This window comes from Colletotrichum fructicola, assembly GCF_000319635.2.
Source record: "Colletotrichum fructicola Nara gc5 chromosome Unknown KSG_Nara_v1_contig04, whole genome shotgun sequence".
NCBI lineage: Eukaryota > Fungi > Ascomycota > Sordariomycetes > Glomerellales > Glomerellaceae > Colletotrichum > Colletotrichum fructicola.
Window position 1 is genome coordinate 1,671,494 of NW_027094054.1, and position 14,757 is coordinate 1,686,250.

The window sequence follows — 14,757 nt, forward strand, 5'->3', positions numbered from 1 at the left end:
GGTCCGCTTCCCCGCGCCATCCACCGTCCTCACAGCAAGCAAACTGCGGGGTTCCGACCCTGTCGCATCGCGATATCAAGCTAGGCTTTTCACATTGCAACTTGGAAAGGATTCTGGAGCCCCATCAAGTGATCTTTGGAAGCGCGATATCAGTGGGGGTGGCTTACTGCAACGTCTCGCCAAGGTCGGCAGTTCGTGCTGGCAGATTAGGCGACGAGCCGAAGACGCAACAAAGGCTCAGGAACCTCGGGCCCTCGGTGTTTCAGTGCAACGCTGCCGGCATCGCCCAAAGAGAAACATCTCGACGGTTTGAGTCGGGAGAAATTTGCTGACAAGACTTTATGAATCTTCTCGTTCGCTCATCAATACTCCTGGATGACCGACCGACGAACAAAATGATCACACACGTCCTGGCATGGGCAACGGCTCTGGCTTCTCTCACATACATCGCTCTCATATTTCCTAAGGTAGGTCTCAACATCCAATCATAGCCCCCTGGTCACCACTCAATAACCGCCCTCGCAGCTTCAACAAGAATGGAAGCTATATTCGCACCGCTCTCAACTCCCGCCCGGACCAAAGGTTATCAAGACCGGCATCCGCAAGCCATGGCTCTGGTTCCAAGAACTAAGCAAGCAATATGGCGATGTTGTCTACCTCCAACTCGGGCCGACACCAACTATCATCTTGGGTTCCGCTCAAGCAGCATGGGACCTCCTCGAGAAGAAAGGCGCGATCTTTTCCTCCCGCCCGCGCTTCATCATTGGAGGCGAGCTCCTTTCCGGGGGTATGAGGGGCCTGATGGCACCGTACTCGTCCTACTGGAGGCGCTGGAGAAAGCTGCTTCACAGTGGCTTCATGCAGCGACAGAGCGAGACGTACCGGCCGATTCAGAGTCTCGAATCAAAGGTTCTCATGCATGAGTTACTTGTGGACCCAATTAACTTCAGGAGACACCTGGAGAGGTATGCTGCCTCCGTGATCGTGACCGTCACCTATGGCAGGAGGGTTGAGGATGTGACGACGGATATTGTGGTGCAGCGCAACGCCGAGTCCATGGGACGTTTGACTTCCGTCAAGTGGGTGATTCTCATCAACAAGATCTGGGTTGTCTCTAACAGATATCTACAGCATCCCCGGCAAGTTCGCAGTCGAGCGCTATCCAGCACTCAAGTATTTACCCACCTTCCTTGCCCCGTGGAAAGCCGAGGTCTTGAAACAAAGACAAAAGGACATTAAGCTCTACACCGAACTCATGGATGAGGTTCGGGAAAAGGTGGCCAGAGGTGTTGCGCCCGAATGCTTCGCCAGACATCTTTTAGAAGAGCAAGCAAGCCTTGGCATGTCGGATCTGGAGATTGCATACACGGCCGGCTCACCTTTTGGAGCCGGCGTCGAAACTGTGAGTTATCTACATTACCTCATCTATCGAATTGGCTCTTACAATATTAGTCCGCTGGCTCTCTGGCCAGCTTTCTCCTCGCATGCGTCAAGTTCGGGCCACGCTTTATCCCTCAAGCCCAAGAGGAGCTTGACAGGGTTGTCGGCACGAACCGCCTTCCCGCGTTCGAAGATCTAGAGAACCTCCAATACATTCGGGCCATAGCATCGGAGACGCTGAGATGGAGACCGGTCGCGGTCCTCGGCGGTACACCACACGCCAGCACTGCCGACTATATGTACAAGGGCATGTTCATCCCGAAGGGCAGCACAATCATCGCCCCTCTCTGGAGTCGTAAGCACAGTTCAGAGACGCTCACTTTTATCCGCACTAATACCTTTTAGTCCACCTAAATGAGTCGGCCTTCCCGCAGCCACACGAGTTCATCCCGGAGAGATTTCTCGAGGATCGTGAGTATCCGGGGTCCTTCGGCCACAGCGCCTTTGGCTGGGGTCGCCGTATCTGTCCAGGCATGCATCTCGGCTCTGCCTCAGTGGCAATCAACATTGCGCGTATCCTCTGGGGCTTCGATGTGAGGCCAGGAAAAGACGAAAAGGGGCGCGACGTTGATGTTGACATGTGAGTGAGATCTATCGACTTGCTTTTCATGACTAACAGCGTTCTAGCTTCGCCTATTCTGACGGGTTCAACTCCAGCCCCCTGCCGTTTCCCTGCTCCATCGCACCTCGTTCACCACACCATGCGGAAATGGTCGAAAGGGAATATGAGGATGCACTGAAATCATTGGTAACTTACACGTCTGTCTCTAGTAAGATATCATGAGGAAACTCTGCTAGCCGGGCAGTGTCAATCATATACGCTTTTAATCTGTACCTACATCCTGCATTTTCGGTACATTAAAGTAATTAAGGTTTTCTCAGTCGTCGCCTCTAATCGCATATGTTGTCGTCTTCTATCGCCGTCGTCTATTGTCACTATCGTTATCCCTATCGTTTCATTCACTACTATCATCAATGTCGAAGTATTGGTTACGTTACGATTGAAGTTATAGGGGTCACTACCCGGCTCGCAAAGCTCATCATGAGGAGCAGCGTATAGATCAGACAGGGACATACCAAGTCACATCCACTCCGATCAATGCCTTTGTTCATTCAGCTTCCAATTTGACACTGTTGCTACCTGATATCTACGCTAGCTGCACATCCTCAAATGTAAAGGGTATCTTCCAGTATCTCAAATCATCAAACTCGGCCTCGGAGATGTACTCCCTCGTATTCAACGTCAAAGCCCAATCGACATCAGGTCGACTTGACGCAAACGACCTCGCACCCACAACAGTACCATCGCGCTCAGAATAGACCGCTCGGCCACCAGTTCCCGCCACAGCATGGGATCCAATAAACCTCGCAACTGTACTTGCGCTGGCCGCCAAAGAGAACCCTCCCATGCACTCCTCCTTGATGGCGCCGTCGCCTCCGTACGGTCCCGGGACAAGTCGGTATGCGTCAGGATCCACCGGGTCGTAGCCCGTGTACTTGCTCTCCTGGACGATGCGGTCGTCAACGTGCTTCGCCCCGTCCGTTTCGTAGAGCCTGACGTCGAGGTCGCCGAGAACGTTCTGCTTGAGGAAGTCGAGATACGGGACGCCGGTAACGTTGCTCACGACGTAGCTCGCCAGCATGGTGCCGTAGTTGGAGTAGGAATAGTCCGTCCCCGGCGCGAAGTCGAGCGTGCGCGTGAGCTGGTACTCAATCACATCGCGCAGCGTCGCGGCGCGGGTGCCGTTGAAGAGCGCAAAGGCGATGTCGCGGAACATGAAGCCCGGGTCGCCGGACTTGCCACGGTTATAGCCGGAGGTGTGCCTGAGGAGGTGGTCGATGGTGATCTCGTTCGCCCGCTCGTCAACCGGCTTGTATCCGAGTAGGGGATAGACAGGGGTGGAGTAGTTCAGCTTCCGGGCTTCGATGAGGTTGTAGACGGCCGCGTGGACGAAGATTTTGCTGACGCTGGCAAGCAGGAAAATGTCATCTGGCTGCACGACGGCGCGGTTGCTCTCCGCCCAGGTGTAGCTGCGCTCGGCGATGGCGGTGCCGTTCAGCGCAATCGCAATCTGGGCTTGGCGGACGCCGTTCTTCGTCATCCAGGTCTGCATGGTCGAGTCAAAGGCCGCCGCCGCGGCGTCGTTGTCCTTGAACCCGGTGAAAGATCCGGTGGCGGACCACTTTCGGGTCTCGGGGATGTCCTGCTCGGCAAAGATGACTGAGAAGCGGACGTCTGCTCCCGAGACGCCGCCGTGGAGGTCAATTGGGTACAAGCCCTCCGCCTTCTGCGACTCGATCTCGGCGGCCAGCTCAGCGCCGGTGAGGCCATCCAAAGCTACCCACTTGCCGACCGAAGTATCGACGAACTGGGGCGTGATCACCTGATCGTCGGACAAGAAGAGACGGGAGGGGCGCCAGAAGCGTTTGGCAAGCTCGGAGGAGTAGATATCCGCGTAGTTAATGGAGTAGTTCGTGGTGTAGAAGATCGTGGAGAGCTGGTTGCCGACATTCTCGTGGCCGAGGATGCAGTACCTGCGGTCTCCGGGGGTGCCGTACATCCGGAAGTCTTTCACCAACATCGGGATGCCGTCCGTGGCGTTGTCGTACGCGTAGGGGCTCTTCATGCCGCACAGCTGTGCCCAGTTGGTGACGTTGGCCTTCTCCATGACGCCCGCGAAGACGGCGCTACCGGCCGGTCCTGTGGCGGAGACGTGCGTTGAGACGTAGCCCTTGGCCTTCCACGAGTCGAACCACGAGTTGTAGGTTGATTCGTCTGCGTCGTAAACCACTTCAAAAGGGTTTCCATCTCGTTTGACCCAGACGGCGGCGTAGTTTGCGTTCGGTGCGGTGCCGTATGCGCTCAGGGAGATCATCCGGTAGCCGTCTGCGGTTAAAGACTTCGATCTCTCGCCATGGGCCGCGCCATTAAGGTTGAAGTATGTCTGGACACCGGCGGAGCTGTCGTTGGCGACCCGGCGCTCAGTCGGAAATGCGAACGTGACGGAGCATATTGAAAGACAAGAGGTCAAGAGACCCATGAACGAGGGCGTGTACATGTTCAACGATCGAAAGCTGCCCAAAGGCGAGCGAGGAGGGTGGTGTTGACGAAGAGGGAGCAACGATGCTGCCGACTTCCACCAGCTGCAACCTCGAATGTGTCTCTTCCATGTTTTTATTCAGCATCAAGTGCTCTTGATAGAAATCCACGCCATCCCTATTCTTAGAGTGACAATTTAGGTTGTGATGATCATCTTGCGATACGAGATGAACCCCGTCCATGCCCCCACAACTTGGCGCTCGGCGAACCGCGCCCAAACCCTGGCCCCCCGGTTTAAGCACCCTGCAAGAACCGGCTGAGCCCGCTGTTTGAAGGGATCTTCGCCTTTTGGCAGGGGATGGGATCTCTGGAAGCATGTTTTTTACCTCATGGGCCCTCGGTTCGATCCTTCCATCCCCCGTGTTCCACGGCCGTGGGTACAACACGGTGTGGCCGGTTCTTTGGTAACGTCACTTGTGTGGATTTGTCCTTGGCTAGAATCGCCGTTGGAGCCGAGGAAAGATGCGACCTTGGACTTGAATACGAGTATAAACCAGCTTCCCCTGTTGAGTGTAGTTCGTCTCGCGGGCTAAACTCTACGTCGCCGTTTCACGGCCACGTGCGTAATGCGCTCTTGACATATGCCCACCGGCAAACAACATAGGCTCCCGATCTGAACAAGTTTAGGTTTCGTGGGATATATAAATCAGACACGCTTCTTTTCTCAGCCAAGATCCTCAGAAAGTCTCAGGACAAAAAGGCAAGGTGATCCCACTCACAGGGATCAAAAATGAGGTCCATCCAGGATTCGAACCTGGGCTTACGGAACATTCCAACTCATAGAGAAATCAGAATCCGACGTCCTAACCAACTAGACTAATAGACCGAAGGAAAGAGGGCAGCGAGAAGCATCTCGGAGCGGTCCTCGTGAGAGGGGCAAGGTCCATCCAGGATTCGAACCTGGGCTTACGGAAGGGAACCGATGGTTTTCATCATCAGAATCCGACGTCCTAACCAACTAGACTAATAGACCAACTGAGCCGAAGCTACTGTGCTGTGGAGGCCGGTCGGGGACAAGCAGAATATGACGTCGCGAATTCGCGTGTGTGAGAATTTGCGCGAGCCCTGGGTGGGTATCGCGGGCGGGGATCGTGACGGGGCCGGGGTGCCGGATCGGAGACCGGGGATGGGGCGGAGGGGATAGCCCGGTCAACTTCCGACGACGGACTTGTTGTGGCTTGATTGCATTTCGGCGAGTCTGGAGCGGTGCGTCTGTAGCTTGACAGGAATTGGGTTGAACTTAATGTTATCTTGAATAGGTCACATCTCAGAAGCAAACCGATTCAGTTCGTGATCTTCGATAATGATTATTGAGCACTACAGGTTTGAATAATGTTGAAGCGGGCCTCTGGCCATGTTCATATCATATCTACAAGATATCTCCTATATACAATCTCAAACCACGCACAGCATGTACAATTCAACCCCCCATCCACACCTCACCTTCCACTTCCCCCTATCCCCAGTTCCCCAACCTAGCACCCGCTAGTCTTCACACCCTCCGCAACGCAAACCTTCCCATCAGGCCCCTTGCCCGTCAACTTCGGCTCCGCGCCACTACTATTCCCCTCGAACATCTCGCACACCTCCGCGCCGCCCAGCACGCACGAGTTCTTGATGTCCACCCCGTCGCCCAAGTTGCCGTTGACCGCGGCCAGCACTTTCCCGCCGTCGAGCCGCACGTTCTCGAACGTCGCGTGCCGCGCCGTCTGCGACTTGCAGTTGCCGCAGCTGCGGTACATCTTGCTGCAGCCCTTGCAGTAGAAGTCCTTGACCGCGACCGTGCCCCCGCCGTTGTGCTGCAGCACCTTGTCCTCGGCGTTCTGCGCGCCGCCGCCGTTGACGAAGGAGGTGCCCGAGGTCTGCTTGAATGTGATTGCGTCTTCGCAGACGTCTTGGAACCAGCTGGTTGGTGTTAGTTTGGGGACATATTGCAGGCCAGGCTAGGGCTCTGGGTGATGTGATATGACTTACACGTTGTTGATGGTGCAGCTACCAAGGCAATGGATGCCCTCGCCGTTATTAGGCCCAATCACAACATTGCTAATCGTAGCCCCCTCCTCGAGAATGAACACAGCATCCTTGTTCCCGCCCTCTGTCTGCCCCTTGCACGTGCTCGGGCTCCGGTCCCAGAGCTGCATCCCGCCGTCGAACGACTGGCCTGCCGCAATAGTCTTGACAGCGGCGATGTTCTGCGAGCCCTTGGGGGTGGGAAACGTAGTCTTCAGGCCTCCACCGCCCGAGGTCGTCCCGTTGTTCGCGGCCCCCGACCCAGATCCAGTCCCAGAGTGGCCCGTTGAGATGGGCACATGGGGCGCGGTCTTGGACGCCGTGTGCTTCGCCTTCTTGCTTCCCTTGGGGCTGCCGCTCTTGGAAGCCGGGGACGCAAGGGCAGTAGCGGCGAGGGCCAAGAGGAGGATGTTTCGGAGAGACATTGTGGAGGGGTCGTAGATGGAGTGGGAGATGCGTCTAGCGTCTTGGCTGCGAGGTTGAGATGAAATGAAGAAAGGCTTGGCCGTGCAAGCTATGTGGACAACGTGGAGAAGCAAAGGCGGGATGAGACAATAGACCAGCTGTCAGTTTGGAGACGAACCAGCCGTATTGAAAGTATTGAGACCAATAGTTGTTAAAATCTTTTGAGCTCTTAGAAGCTGATGATGATTTTAAGACTCTAATTCCCAAAGCTCGAGAGAACTCTATTCTGTTTATATACCAAAACTCCCATTCACAACTGCCCTCGCGAACCCCTATACCGCCATCCTCATAAGACAAAACTCAATCGCATCTTGGCTTCGAAAAAGAGACCTCCAAGCCAACCCGGGGCCCGAGCTCTCCAGCATCCTGCCCCCATTCTCCATCAAACATGCTCCTTCACAGAGATATATCAAAAGTCCCCAGTGTAATATCTATCCCAGGGCGACGGTGCGCTTCACGTTGAATGAGGTACGTGCGTTCCCAAAGATCGTCCGAAACTTTGTCGTCAACTAAGCTTTTTCTGACAGATCCATCTAGCCTGGGATAGAGTGACCTGTTGGCAAAAGACCACCAATCCAGTGTGCTGCTGTTCCTCTGTCAAACATGGGCCATCGATGTTGGCGCTAACCTGTGCCATCTGATGTCGGTCATGCGGCGGGGGTCTGCCCTGTGTAGAGCCGCACATGCAAGCAACCGTTCATCTACTTCTGGTATGGCCCTGACACGGGCTTTCATATGCTTCAAACGGCCCTCTTTGTGGGCTTTTGGCTCTTATGCATGCTGTAGTTCGGTCGAGATACCGAATATCGTTCCTCACGACTGGGAGAGTCCCTTGTACCATACCCAGGAGTCCAGCGTTGACCAAGCCGAGTTCTCGGAAAAGTGAATGACACGAGCAGCCTTCTGCCATCTCTGCGTGAAACAACCAGACGGAGCGACTTGTGGCATGACCCGAGCACCTCGGAGCAACACCGGATTAACGATTTCAGACTTGATTGAAAAATATCTGCTTGAAATCAGCGCCAAATTATTCCGTTTTTCCAGACGCTTGTATTAACACAACACCCCAGGGCCTCTAGGATGCTGTGGCGAGACATCAATCACCTCCACTGCTGTTGCGGCGGCCTCTGCTGCCTGTGTTGCTGTTCCGCCTTCAACTGCCTCTCAAACCTCTTCCCGTCCGCCCGGGCATCCTTCTCTCCATTCCCTTTCCCATTTCCTACTCTTTTCAGTTCTTCCTCTACCATGCCCACTGCTTCAGCAACAACATCATCGCCCCTCCGCCATGTGTACAAGGCAACTCCGTGCTGCTCCAATACTTCCTGTGCGCGCTGCAGACGACGCATCCATAACTCGTGCTTCCTGTTGGGGTACGTGGGTCCCATCGTCGGAGACCCCAACGTTGGAGAGGTGGCTCCCGACTTGAGGCTATTCGACTTAGTCTTTGCGAACGCGGGCGGCTGAGGACCGGCCGACGGTGGGAGGGCTTCAAAGTCGATGTCATCGTTATTTGACAGTCTCTGCCGATTGAGCGTCCGCGGGCTGAGGCTTCGGGCCCCGGACGGGGTGTCCCTGCGGCGCGGAGGTGGCGGCGGTGGTGGGACTTTGAATGCTTTGCTCATCTCCTCTGGGGTAGTCGACGCTGGTATCTTTGCTGTTTTGGGTAAGCTGCTGGTGCTACCAACCGTCTGTTGCGATGCGTTGTGTATTTGCGACAGCGGATGAGGGGCGGATCGGTCAGCAGACGGCTTTCTCGACCGCGGTGCAGGCGGAGGTGGAGCAGAACCGCCATTAGACCCCAGCGTAGGCACCTTCGTGTCTGAAGGAGCACTGCGAAGGGCTGCTGGCTTGACTGGACGAGGCGGTGGAGGTTTGCGAATAGGAAGATCCGACGTGCTCGCACTCGAGGTAGGTTTTGGCCTTGCCTTGAGTTGAGCAAGCGCAGCCGCGTCGTCCAGGTTCGCCTGTTCCGGCTCGTCAGAGAAGTCAATCAGATCGCCCATGACGGGTCCAACTGTCTTGATCTCGCCGCGTGGTGGCAGACCAGGCCTGTTTGCCGGCTCGTCGCTGTTGTCCTGAAGTCTGATTGTTGGGGCCTTCTGGCGAGCAGGGCCTTCGAACGATGAATCAAAGTAGCCGCTCTGCTCAGGTGTCGTAACATCACGGATGAATACTGCAATAATTCGTCCTGGATGAGTTTCGACCAGCTCAGTGTAGACTTCCAGATCAGCCTCGCCGCTGTCACCCACCAACAGGAACTTCCGCTCGGGGAAGTCCTTCATCAACCGCGTAAGTGTACTCTTCTTCCTTTCGGCCACCGGCTCGAAGATGCCCTGGAGCATACCGCTGTACTGTTTGAGGTGGAGAGATCCGGGAGGCAAGCCGGCAATCATAAAGTAGCTTGCCAAAACTGGGAATAACTGCCATGGGCTGTTTGAGCAGTAGTGTATGCTGACGCCCATCGCGTGCAGCTCGTTGTACCACTCCTTGACGCCCTCGACCGTCAAGTCCTTCAGCTCGCGGATGAACGTATTGCGGAAGATCTCCTTCGCGCCGCCAGAGATATTGGACCTCTTGATGGTGTCGTCGATATCGCTAATCAGACTAACGCCCCTTGGTTCAATGATCTTGACTTCTTGAACTGCCGACAGGCTTTGGTTGGCTAGGACTCGGACATGTGTCGGAACGAAATCCAAGGCGGCTCGTATGACAAAGTGGCCGGCATCATTGGTCTGCACCGTCCGCGAAGCCGACTTCTCATCGTTGTAGAAGAATATGGTGATGGGAAGCTGGATCAGGGGTGTCGTCATGAATGGCGCTATCCTAGCCATGAGGTTCGCGTTTGCGACGGATAATTCAGCCTCCGACAGCTCGTTGCCGTTCGTGTACTGCCTAGCTGGCATCTTGGGCGATCCCGGGGCTGTCATGGGCGTCCGGGTGCCACTACGGGATCTTGACCTCGCAGGATATATGCTACCGGCATCGTCGTCGTCCTCCTCTCGGGCCGCTTCACTGAAGCCACCGCGATTTGCCACGCGCCTCTCCTCCTGGCCCCTCTTCTCAATCTCTGCCGCCTCTTTCGCAATCTTCTCCTGCTCCCTCCTCTCTTCATGGGATTGGTGAAGCGCCCCCAGCGAGTCCGAGGGAGGGGCATCCTGCCTGGGTGCGGGGATGCCGCTCAACTGGCGCGCGAGCCCAATCAGAATCCGATTGCGTCTAGTCATGGGCCCTTTGTGCGGCGAATAAACCCATCCTCTGACGTCGATATCCACGATTGCCCTTTCGTCTTCGTTGCGCTCCCACTCTTGCCTCCAGTACTCCGAATCTCTAATGGCCCCGTGTGGTTCGTTGGAGATATACTCGTTGTCGTCGCCCCAATCTTGCTTAGTGTGTCGCTTCGCATATGACGGAAAGATGACCATCTGGTCGTCGCCTTGCACCGTAATGGCAACATCCGGGAATGATCCGGGTATCGTCGTCCTCGGCATGCCGTCGTCTGCTTCAAGCGACCTTACCCGCGTCTGCGCATATCCTTCTCTTATTTCGTTCATCGCAACTGCACCGGCGCGGTACATGCTGCCTGCCTTTGCAGCCAGCCATTTCCGACGGAAACCTCGCTCGCCTTGTGCCGGCTCGCCCTCTGGCGCCGCGCCATATCCGTAGCCGTTCCCGTCCCCATTGCGGCTGGAGTTGGCCGCAGCTCCTCCTCCTCCGTTGCCTGTGTAGTCTGACCAAGTGGGCATCTTTTTGCCTGGGCGTCCTGCTCTCGCATGCCTCGCCGGCCTCGCTGGGGGTGGGCCCAAGAGCAGCCGGCGACTTTGCCGCCTGACTACGTCGACGAGCCGCGACTGCTCGTTCCGCTTGCGCTGGCGCTCAAGAATCAACCGGTAAATGCGGGACTGGAAGCGATGCTTGAGCTGCGGAAGGGTGTCGAGCCGGAAGTTTAGCACGCGCTCGCGATATCGATCTCGGACGGTTCGCGGGAAGAGGTATCGTAGTAGGCTGAGTCGATTATGAGGATGCGGATGCGGGGGTCCAAATCGCCTGAAGGGCCTGAAGGGAGCCAGCTTGATCGTTGTAGGTGCCTTGGACAAGATTCCAAGACGGGCGCGATGGTGTGCGGAACGGCCCTGGTTTTGTTCGTGATGCAGGAAGGGTCCCTCCGCGCCGTCTGTTCTCCGGAGGCGGCAGGTCGTGGGTTCAGCGACGTCGATTACTCGTCCGAGGCTCAACGAGGCAGACCGGAGGTGCACGAGGCTGCGCAGGCGACAGCGTCTTCTGACCCCCACGCTCTACAGCTGATGAAGAAGCGGCAGAGAATGATGGAAGCACATGATCTGGGCGACGGGTTTGGGAGGCGGAATCGGCGGTCGAGGGGTTGAGGCAGAGTAGCGGGAGCACGCGGGTAGGGAGGGATGAGCTAGGAGCTCGTGACGACGGGCGGGCGAAGCTTTAGGTTGGTTGTCTCTGGTCTCAGAAGCTGCCGGTGCCGGGTCGGGGTGTCTCGATTTCCAGATGCGACCAAGTGCCAGAAATGCATGGAATATTATGCAGGCGGCGTAAGACAGCGGCGCCTCCTCAGCGAGCACCTCAGCTTATTGCCCGCTGAATGAGGTCCACGTCCAAGCGAAACGAGATGTTACGTCATCCTTTGAGCTTGCCGAGCTCCCGCTGAAGCTTCCAATGCGCTGCGTGAGGTGCCCTGTGCTGCGATCGTCCTCAGCGCTGGTTCTGGCCGAGGCCCACTGAAAAAAGGACGCTGCAAATGTAACGTGCCTGGGCCAGACCAGAGTCCATCAACTGACGCTCCGGCGCTGGACACGTGAGGGCCTGTCAACTCGCTCGATGTAACTGAACTGTCGCATTTCGGTCCTTTTGCTGGCGCATTTCCCCATGATCCATGATGGACGAAACTCCGTGCCAAGAAAGAATTAGATGGTATTTCAACATGGTATTTTGGTCTAAACTTTTCCCTCCGTTATGCCCACCGACGCCTACCTCTTTCCACGGGCCATCTTCGCCCTCATTCTGCCGTTCTTGGGGACCTTCTTCTTCTTGAGGTTCAGCACGGCGCCTTGTCCAGCACGCTCCGCCTTGCCCTTCTTCCATACGTGGCCCTCACTCCTCGTGGCCTTGGCGTCGAGCTGCTTTCTGGCCTTGTTGCTCATCTTCACCTTCTTTTTGCCCGGGCCGCCCTCGCCGTTGAGCTCAGCCCGGCCCGCGTCCTTGGCCTTCTTCTTGTCCTGCTCCGTCTCGAACCATGTCCTCTTCGGCCTGGACTTGATCTCGGCCTCGTGCTCGAGGATGTTCTCTCCCTTTCTGACCTGCATCTCGGCCTGTGCGAACTGCTTCTCCTGCTTCTCCTCGACAATGATCTCCTCAATCTCGTCTTCCATCTCGTCAACCTGGGCTTGCCACTTGTCTGCTTCCGCAGGCTCGATGACACGGCTCATGATCTTGGCTCCCTGGGACTTGCCCGCCTTGACCGCGGCCTTGACGACCTTGCGGTCCGGCTCGGCAGCCAGGGTGACGGCGACACCACTTCTGCCGGCACGCGCAGTACGACCGACTCTGTGCACGTAAATCTCCAGCTTCTGGGGCGCCTCGTAGTTGATGACGGTGTCAACGCCCTTGATGTCGAGACCACGAGACGCAAGATCGGTAGCCAAGAGGTAGTTCACCTTGCCGTCACGGAAGTTCTCTACACTGGCAATTCTCTGCAAGGTTGTTAGTGACATTCTCATCGGGTTATAAGAGAGGTGCTCACCTGAGCCTGGTTCATGCTACCGTGGAGCTCGGCGCAAGACATGCCCAGCATACCAAAGATGATTCTTGCCCTGTGAGCCTCCTTCTTTTGGCGGAAGAAGATGATGACCCTCTCGGTGTGCATCGTCTTGCAGATGTGGATCAAGTAGCCCATACGCTTCTCCTCGCGGCCGGGACGCAGGCGGATGAACTCTTGCACCAGGGTGCCGACTGTCTTTTTCTGGGAATCCACCATGACCCTGGCGGGCTTGTTCATGCCAACGCGGACCAGGCGGTCGACAGACGATGTCATGGTAGCAGAGAACAACATGGTCTGTCTTGACTTGGGGAGTGTGGTGAGAATCTCGTTCAGTTCGTCGGCGAAACCGTCTTCGAGCATACGATCGGCCTCATCAAGCACCAGAATCTCTACAGTGTCGACGTTGAAGCTGGCAGAGTTTCTCATGTGATCGATGAAACGACCGGGAGTGGCAATAATGACATCCGGCCGTAATCTGAGCTCGACCTCTTGCTGCTTCAGACTGAGACCACCAACAGCCAGGGTGAACTTGATGTCCGTGTAGGCTGCCAGCTTGGTAGCAACGGCGTGGCACTGGATAGCCAACTCACGGGTAGGGGTGAGGATGACGACACGGCTGGTGGGCACCTTCTTGGGCCTGTAGAGGAGACGCTCGAGAATAGGAACCACGAAGGCGGCCGTCTTTCCGGAACCAGTGACTGCACCACCGACGACGTCCTTGCCCATCAAAGCGATAGGCACGGTCTTGGCCTGAATGGGAGTGGGCTTGGAGAAGCCAACGGCGGCAAGACCTCTGAGAAGGGGACGCGACAGAGACATGCCCTGGAATGATGAAGCGATATCCTTCTTGCCGGGCTGTGCGGGCTCCTCTGGCGCGAAGAAGGCATCGCGCTTGGCTTGTTCCTCTGCATCCTCCTCTTCGTCGTCCGAATCATCGCGAGCGTCGTCGGGGTGGTCTACGGGTGTCGCAACGGAGTCGTTGTCTGATGCAGCGGCGTCCTCGTCTTCTGCGTCTTCTGCGTCGGGAATCTCCTCGTCGGCCGACCCCTCGTTCTCAGGGTCAACACCCATGCCGAAGGCGTCGTCGGCGAGCACTCCGTCTTCATCGTCGTCGAGGTCGATATCCATGTCGTTCTCTGCCTCCTCGTCGTCGTCACCAGCCTCCTCCAGTACAGCGGCCTCGGGCTCCTCGTTGCCGGTCTTCTTCGCGCGCCTCCTACGGATGATCTCGTCCAAATCGACGCCAACCGGGTCCTGGTTCTTCATGGACTTCTTTGCGCCGTCGAAGCCCCAGCCCTCGAACTCGTCGTCGCCGAATTCGACAGCGCCGTCTTGGGCAAACTCGAAGTCGGAGTCCATGGCACCGTCGTCGTCTTCATTCTTGCCCCAGATGCCTTCGCGCTCTTCCTCCTCCTCTTCCTCGCCCTTCTTAGACTTCTTTGACTTCTTGGCGGTCTTCACCTTCTTCTTCGGGGGCGGCGCAACAGCCTCTTCTTCCTCGACAATGTCCTCGTCATTGTCGGAGATTGTGTGGACAAAGTCGTCGTCAATTGGTTTGCGTTTCTGAGAGGGAGCCATGTTGGGCGGTTGAGAATTGTTGAAAAGCGAAGGAGTAGTCCCGCGGGGTATCGTCTGCTCTAACACGCTTTCCCAATCCCCCAGCTCGATCTTCAGCGCCAGAATTTTTTCTGAACGGACGGTGGAGCTTGAACTTTTCTGCCGCCAACGGGCCCCACCTTGACTACCTAGGCGGTCAGACGACTCGGTCCCATCCGCCGCGCTGGTCAGTGCGTTACGTGATCGGAGTACGGACACGTGACGGTGTTTGTCATCAGCAGAGAAGGGCCAGGGCCGCCAGCCAGTCATTGCCAGTGTTTAGGGGGGACGTGGAAGGTAGGGGCAACTCCCGAGTAATTGCCCCCACCACGGTTGATTGGGCGACCACTTATTGCCAACA

At 56.5% G+C, this 14,757-nt stretch overlaps 5 protein-coding genes across 5 annotated transcripts; 1 reads left to right on the forward strand and 4 right to left on the reverse strand.

Moving 5' to 3' along the window:
* Positions 1 to 395: 395 nt before the first annotated feature.
* Positions 396 to 2,224, forward strand: COX2-3 (Cytochrome P450 monooxygenase COX2; the record flags this gene model as incomplete). The annotated part of the gene is made up of 6 exons (XM_032035854.1): positions 396 to 467; positions 526 to 1,079; positions 1,132 to 1,402; positions 1,453 to 1,735; positions 1,786 to 2,020; positions 2,068 to 2,224. 6 exons carry the CDS (start codon positions 396 to 398, stop codon positions 2,222 to 2,224), a joined length of 1,572 nt encoding a protein of 523 aa, XP_031885057.1.
* A 364-nt stretch (positions 2,225 to 2,588) lies between these two features.
* On the reverse strand, positions 2,589 to 4,499 carry pbpE (Penicillin-binding protein 4*; the record flags this gene model as incomplete). Its single annotated transcript, XM_032035855.1, has 1 exon — positions 2,589 to 4,499. The coding sequence occupies one exon, from the start codon at positions 4,497 to 4,499 to the stop codon at positions 2,589 to 2,591; it is 1,911 nt and encodes a 636-aa protein (XP_031885056.1).
* A 1,516-nt stretch (positions 4,500 to 6,015) lies between these two features.
* On the reverse strand, positions 6,016 to 6,975 carry plyD-2 (putative pectate lyase D; the record flags this gene model as incomplete). Its single annotated transcript, XM_032035856.1, has 2 exons — positions 6,016 to 6,445; positions 6,515 to 6,975. The coding sequence occupies 2 exons, from the start codon at positions 6,973 to 6,975 to the stop codon at positions 6,016 to 6,018; spliced, it is 891 nt and encodes a 296-aa protein (XP_031885059.1).
* A 1,140-nt stretch (positions 6,976 to 8,115) lies between these two features.
* Positions 8,116 to 10,758, reverse strand: CGGC5_v007300 (Uncharacterized protein; the record flags this gene model as incomplete). The annotated part of the gene is made up of 1 exon (XM_032035857.1): positions 8,116 to 10,758. One exon carries the CDS (start codon positions 10,756 to 10,758, stop codon positions 8,116 to 8,118), a length of 2,643 nt encoding a protein of 880 aa, XP_031885058.1.
* A 1,251-nt stretch (positions 10,759 to 12,009) lies between these two features.
* Positions 12,010 to 14,378, reverse strand: DRS1 (ATP-dependent RNA helicase DRS1; the record flags this gene model as incomplete). Its single annotated transcript, XM_032035858.1, has 2 exons — positions 12,010 to 12,732; positions 12,783 to 14,378. The coding sequence occupies 2 exons, from the start codon at positions 14,376 to 14,378 to the stop codon at positions 12,010 to 12,012; spliced, it is 2,319 nt and encodes a 772-aa protein (XP_031885053.1).
* Positions 14,379 to 14,757: the final 379 nt, after the last annotated feature.